The sequence below is a fragment of the Monopterus albus genome, unplaced genomic scaffold, assembly GCF_001952655.1.
Source record: "Monopterus albus unplaced genomic scaffold, M_albus_1.0 scaffold305.1, whole genome shotgun sequence".
In the NCBI taxonomy this organism is placed as follows: Eukaryota; Metazoa; Chordata; class Actinopteri; order Synbranchiformes; family Synbranchidae; genus Monopterus; species Monopterus albus.
This window is the reverse complement of record NW_018128185.1, coordinates 466,190-472,832: the sequence shown is the minus strand read 5'-3', so window position 1 is coordinate 472,832 and position 6,643 is coordinate 466,190. Positions and strand designations below refer to the sequence as shown.

The window sequence follows — 6,643 nt, the reverse complement described above, 5'->3', positions numbered from 1 at the left end:
CGCTTCTAAGTCTGTGAGCCTCGCCTCCAATGCTGCTAGCATGTGACATTTATTACAAGTACCATTATCGCTAAAGGAGGCAGAGGAATAACTGAACATGCGACACTCCGAGCAAGAGAAAGGAGGAGAGGAAGAGGGGGAAGCCATTGCTCTCGATTAAGCTACTAGCTTAGCTAGCTTCTAAACTAGCCGACCTAAAGTAGCACGTTAAATTTGGTAGTTAGCAAGAACTTCTGCAAAACAAGTGCTTTAAGTGGTGCAAGCGTATGTTGTCACTCAAAAATTCAGATGAACCTAGAAAATAGTGAGTTTAATTCCTAAACAATCTGGAAGCAAGCACAACGCAGTGCAAATACAGAAAACAGGAAATGAGTACGGTTTACCGCAGGAAACAGCAGTCCGTCAAAGGTTCCTTGTGTGATTAATGTAATGTCCTTTGTGCATACAGCAAACCCACATTCTCCTTTTGTGTAAACTGACAACCAGCATGCTTTTCACTGACGGGTAAATATTTCCATTAATCAACATCTTTACCTGGTGAGAATCATTCGGTGGTGGTCCATGTTCCTGTCAGTGTGTGGTATTTAGAGATAAGGGCAAATGTGGTCTCTAATCTATTCTGATCGTCTCGGCATTGCTCTGGGCTTTGTGGGAATTACTACATCAGAGAACGATTACTGGACATCCAGAAATAGTTTCCTGAAAGCAGTATCATCTGTTATTAAACACATTCACACAACTTGGTGTCACATTTTCTAGAATGAAACAAGATGCAGGTCAAAAACAAAAGCAGGAGCTTCAGAGTTTTCTGTCAGGGCCAACAAACGTCCATGTGCTGATCATGTACATTATTTCTTTTACTCTTTGTGGTCTTTCTTGTTGAGATGACAGAGTTTTCATGTGCCTGGTGTTTTTGCCACATTATATTTGAAAGTGAACTAAAACAAAAGTAAAGTTATTGAGTAAATGTTGCCCTTCCTGGGGTATGTAGAGATAAGTGAGGACGATCACTTATCATATAAAATCTTTGCTTCACCATTCGGGTCTCTGAGGGAATGACTGACTCAGTGAAATGTTTTGATTTGTCATGTAACTGATTTCTGATGTTAAACCCCTCCCCCCAAAGGTGTAGTTTACGTGTTCACAAACACAGCAGTTTAATGTGATTAGAACAACAAATGTCAGATGCATGTGATTTGATCACATTAGTTGCTTTAGGCTATTAGACAGTTTTGAGAAATGAGGCTGATTCTGAAACATGTTGTAAAAACTGGATAAACACGTGGAACTAGAAAATTCTGTGACCAATCTGCTTCAGGCCGTCATAAAAGACTTAAGTTAGCTTCTCCTTATCTGCCCCAGAATCAGGGTTGGACCAACCTCCACTTCACTTTATTGTAATATTTGACAGGTGCCATTACTTTGCTCATTTCTGCATTACAGGGATTGGAAAAATATTTTCTGACCTCTGTAAAATATGTGGTAACTATAATTTATTTGTTTTCTTCTCTGGCAGGGATGCACATGACTGAGAGCCCACATACAAAAACAGAGCATATAATGTACCGTTTAATGAACTGCTCTTTGGAGCGACTAATGTCAGAAAAAAGACATGAGGTATGTGTGTAGGCTTCTGTGTTGGCAAGCTGTGTAACCAAAACAAATACGCCAACATTTTGTCTCCCTTCTCAGAGTGCTGTTCATTTAAGATAACGGGCAAAATCCAGTTTTTCTTAGGCTGTGTCTGATGCAATAAAAACTTACATTAGACAGACAGAAAAAAAATCGGACCTACCGGTATATCATATTAGCATTTCTGAAGCTGGAACCTTGTTTTGCACAGGTTGTGTCCTTTGATGGAGTCTTCAGTGCCACCACACAACTGGAAACCAGTTAAATGTAATCACTAACATGTTATTACTTTTAAACTGTTGCATTATTGTGCACATGTAACTATAGCCTTGGACTCCTAGTCGCAGTCAAAATGATTAGTCATGTACTGTAGCTGCTATCACTGCTTGGTTCGTCAACTTGTGGTGCTGATTCTTATTTTCTCCTCGCTGGAGCTGTCTCACTGTTTAGACCCTAAAACAGTTTTTTAAATTTCTTTCTCTCCCTTGTTGTTTTGTTTATCTCTCTCGTTTGCTCTCTGCAGCTGTACTGGCCAGCAAGTCCAGATCGTGTCCAAGAGTGTCTCATGGCTGGGAAAGATCCAGAGGTGATTCAAGACATACTCATGCACACAAAAGGACACACTCACAAAATATTAGATTGCATAAACAAAGCAATGCAATCTATCTTTACTGTGCATTGCCATGGATGGTGGTAATTAGTTTCACAGGTAAGAAATCAGAATCATACACAGATATGGATCAAGTGATTTACAGGCCATGTCAAATAAGCTTTTTTTTAAACCTCTTTGTCACTGCCTGCCAGAAACCATGTGAAGAGTTCTGTAAGCATAAATCTGGACAGTTGCAGGATAGATTACAATCTAGAATGGAACTGAAGTTGAATGAAGCGGATTCATTTTGGAATAATAAACAAACAAAAGTTCCGATACTGGCGAGTATATCAAGATTCGGGTTCGGTTGAATTATTCAGACAACAAAACAACATGTACAGGATGAAATGGACAGACTTTGACAGGGAAGAAAAGAATTACAGATGATGCTTATCAAGCAAACACATATATATACAAATATGGATATGATTATTTTGCTTTCAGGATCACTATACTCAGAGAGCCTTCTATCTGTTGTGCATAAAATCTCTAGCAGCTTGGAAAAAGTTTGACTTAATATTTTCACTTGCAAAACAGAACCTAATGAGAAATATGCAAGTTTTTTTTAATGTTATTATTAAAAAAGCAAACTTGGCTTATTTTGATATTACTGTTCCAGTATGATTATCTGATAAAAGAAATTCACCCAATTAATACACAATACAATTGCTTTACACTATGTAATAAAGTAATAATGCTAAATACTCTTTTTCCTTTATTATTTCTCACACTGTGGTCCCCCTCTCTGTCTTTCTGTGTGTGTATATGTGTGTGTCACCCCCTCTGTTCAGTCGGAGTGTGCTAACTTCCTGAGAGTCCTGCAGCCTTTTAATCACACACATTTGTACATGTGTGGCACCGGGGCCTTCAACCCCCGCTGTGCTTTCATAGCGACTAGTGTCTTCCAGCAGGTAAAACTACACACAAACACATACACACTGATCAGCCCTCACATTGTGACCATCTGCCTAACAGTGTGTACACAGGAATCAATGCAGGAGTTGGTTGGTAATTGTGTCAGTCTGTAGCTCACTGTGCATCTTCTGTGAATTCGTTTGCTTTCGTAGTTCTACTGTCAGGAAGAGCACAAATGTGCTGACCATTCAGTGAAAAACTGGAGTGAAAACTGTGGTTGTGAAGACACCTTAGAGATAATCTTTTAGACAAATCCAACAGCCTCCTCACTCTAGATGTGATATCACGGCCATAGCCTCTGAATATAGAGACCAATATACAGCATTTCCCATGTCACCCATTTAAACAAAGATTCAAACAAAATTTTTTAGAAAGGATAAATGAAATTTTAAAAGTTTAATCTACAGTAGGTCGACATCATCATCAGTGAGCCTCAGGCATCCATGACCCTGTCCCAGTTCACTGTTTGTCCTTAGACACTGTTGGTCAGTACTAACTGCAGACCAGGAACACCCAACAAGACCCTCAGTCTGGGAGACACTCTGACCCAGTTGTCAATCATCACTCTCTGGCCCTTGTCAAAATCGCTCAGATCCTTATGCTTGACTGTTTTTCCTGTTTCCAACACATGAACTTCAAGGACTGAATGTTCACTTGCTGCCAAATATACCCCACACACTGATTTTGGAGCAACATATGCTGCCTTCAAGATGATATCTTTTTTCAGGGATGCCCTTGCATATTTCAACAAGACAATGCAAAACCTCACAGTGCACACATTACCAAGGCCTGGCTATGGAGGAAAAGGATGTGGGTACTGGACTGGCCTGCCTGCGGTCCCGATCTGTCCCCACTAGAGAACGCATTTTGGAGCGCAAATTGCGTCAACAATGACCCAGGAATGTTGCGAAGAATGGGACAAAATGACCCCTGACACATTTAATCACTTGGTGTCCTCAGTCTCAAAACTTCTTTTAAGTGTTGTGAAACTGAACAGCAACATCACACCTTGGTAAACGCTTTACTGTCCCACATGTTTTGGGAATGTGTTGCAGGCATCAGAATTGAAGTGAGTGTTTATTTTGAACAAAGAATAAAATTGATGAGGTAGCACATTAAATAATATTTTACTGGATTGTATTCAAAGTAATACAGGACACAAATCTATCCACCCATCCACTTTCTATACCACTTAGTCCCAAACGGGGTCACAGGGGGGCTAGAGCCAAACCCAGCCGGCTGCGGGCGAAAGGTGGGGTACACCCTGGACAGGTCGCCAGTCCATTGCAGTACAGGACACAAATGATTTACAAATAACTATTTTCAGTTTTTATTTTGATTTTACATACCATCCCAACTTTTTCTGACTTGGGGTTGTACCAGAGTTCACCCACTAATATTATACAATGTACCTTTTGCCACTGAGGCTGCGCTACTGGAGTGTAGCTTTTTCATTTCACATTTTCATGTCAAATATAGTATACTAAAGTGTCTCTCCTTCATTACCCAATGATTACAATCATGGCCAAAAATAATGGCAGATAATGCACCACTTCTCTTAGAAAATTGTTGCAGTCACTAATTCTTTGGTATTCTCATGTCTTTCTTTTGTTTGCATTGGAACAACACAAAAAAGCAGAGAAAAATCCAAATCTAATACATTCCACACAGCTCTAAAAATGGACTAGGCAGACTTACTGACACTGTCAACTTTATATTTGGTAGCAGATCCTTTGGGCAAAATAACTGAAATTAATCACTTCCTGTAACCATTGGTGAGTTTCTTCCACCTCTCTGGAATTAGAATTTTGGACCACTCTTCTTCTGCCAACTGCTCCAGGTCTCTCAGATTTGAAGGGTTCTTTCTGTGCTGTTCTGAGATCTCTCCACAGGTGCTCTATGGGATTTATTTATGGGATCATTGCTGGCCACTTCAGAACCCTCCAGTGCATTTCTCTTTGTTTTTCTGAAGTATTATTTGGGTCATTGTCCTGCTGTAAGACCTATGATCATGTTTCAGATTTGGATTTTTTCACTGCTTTTTATGGTGTTCCAATGCAAACAAAAGAAATAAACATGAGCATGCAAAAGAATTTGTGACTGCAACAATTTCCTGGGAGAAGAGGTGCATTATGTGACAGAAATGCAGTCAGTATTTTTGGCCATGACTGTAGTTGGCAATTTTTCATCATTTATGTATGGGTTATCAATTTGTCAAATAGGTTAATGGTTCTAATTTCCCTCAGTTATACTCGTTTGTGTATGTATCTGCATGCATGTGATGTCAGTGCCAGTTGTGTGCATGTGGGATCAGAGACTGTGTGTGATTTTATATGTTTGTAAGTATGTGCATTCTAACATTCATATTTCTTGAGTACACATATGCCTTTCAACAGTGTGTGTGGGTTGTGTGAGGGGAATAGCTAATCCCATGAAGGGCCATATGAGATCAGATCAGAGGTTTATTTGTGGTGCTTAAAGGAGCTGGTGGTGTTGTCTGGCTTAAGACTGGACTTCACACATTTTAAAATCCATCCACTTAGCCCCAACTAAGTGAATAAAATAACTTATGAATTTTGAATTCACAGCCTTTCAGTTTCCCAAACAGTTTATCCAGCTAATGTTCTCCCTGTCAGAGTAACTTCTCTTTCCGCTTTCTTTGCCAGTCAGAGCACCAGACACTTTCCTACAGCCAGACAGAATGTGGGAAGGGGAAATGTCCTTATGATCCATTCCAGAAAACAGCTTCCGCTGTTGTTGGTAAGGTGACCATCTGTTTTTGTTACACATCAAATACACCTTTTTTTCTGTTGCAACACAAAACAGCACAGTAACAAGAGGAAACATGGGACATGGATAAAAAAAACATTTACAGAAGAATGTAGGGAAGTTTTAAATGTGGTTGGTGTGTGAAGGAATCTAGTAACAAGGAAAAAAAGTAGGGAGGGGGAGTAAAGAAAGATGGAGACAGAAAAGAATGGAAAAAAGGTGTTTTCAATATAGGGGAAGGTGGTTTAAACCAGCAAATAAATAATAAAAACAGGGAGGGGGCTGGTAGTATGTCCGTCCCGAACCGAGCAAAAGGCCACCAATTAAATACGCTTCCAATTACAAGTTAATACAGGAACAAAACATGCCTGTGATGTGTGAGGAAAGTTCTTTTATTTTGAAAAGAGAAGACTAATAAAAAGATATATATTTCACTATATGAAATTTATTATGCATTAACGTATCAAAATAAGCATGTGCACATGGATCTTCACTGTTTGGAAAAAACAGAAAAGACTGTCCTCAACTTGTTGGTATACAATATTTGTATGAAAAAATGTTACTATCTGATTGGTCCAAAACTGTTGGGGAGAAGTCGTGGTTTAAACTTAACTCTCCCAAGATTGGTCCTTCAGTCCGTCCATCCTCCAATCACCCTCTCTGCTCCAATGGTCT

General features: G+C 39.5%; 1 protein-coding gene across 1 annotated transcript in view; it reads left to right on the top strand.

Moving 5' to 3' along the window:
* sema3h (sema domain, immunoglobulin domain (Ig), short basic domain, secreted, (semaphorin) 3H) overlaps nt 1–6,643 on the top strand; it is an 87,722-nt gene that overhangs the window by 27,418 nt on the left and 53,661 nt on the right. The window contains exons 3-5 of the mRNA XM_020623593.1: nt 2,156–2,218; nt 3,076–3,195; nt 5,866–5,959. Coding sequence (XP_020479249.1) covers nt 2,156–2,218; nt 3,076–3,195; nt 5,866–5,959 — 277 coding nt within the window. The remainder of the gene's footprint in view (nt 1–2,155; nt 2,219–3,075; nt 3,196–5,865; nt 5,960–6,643) is intronic.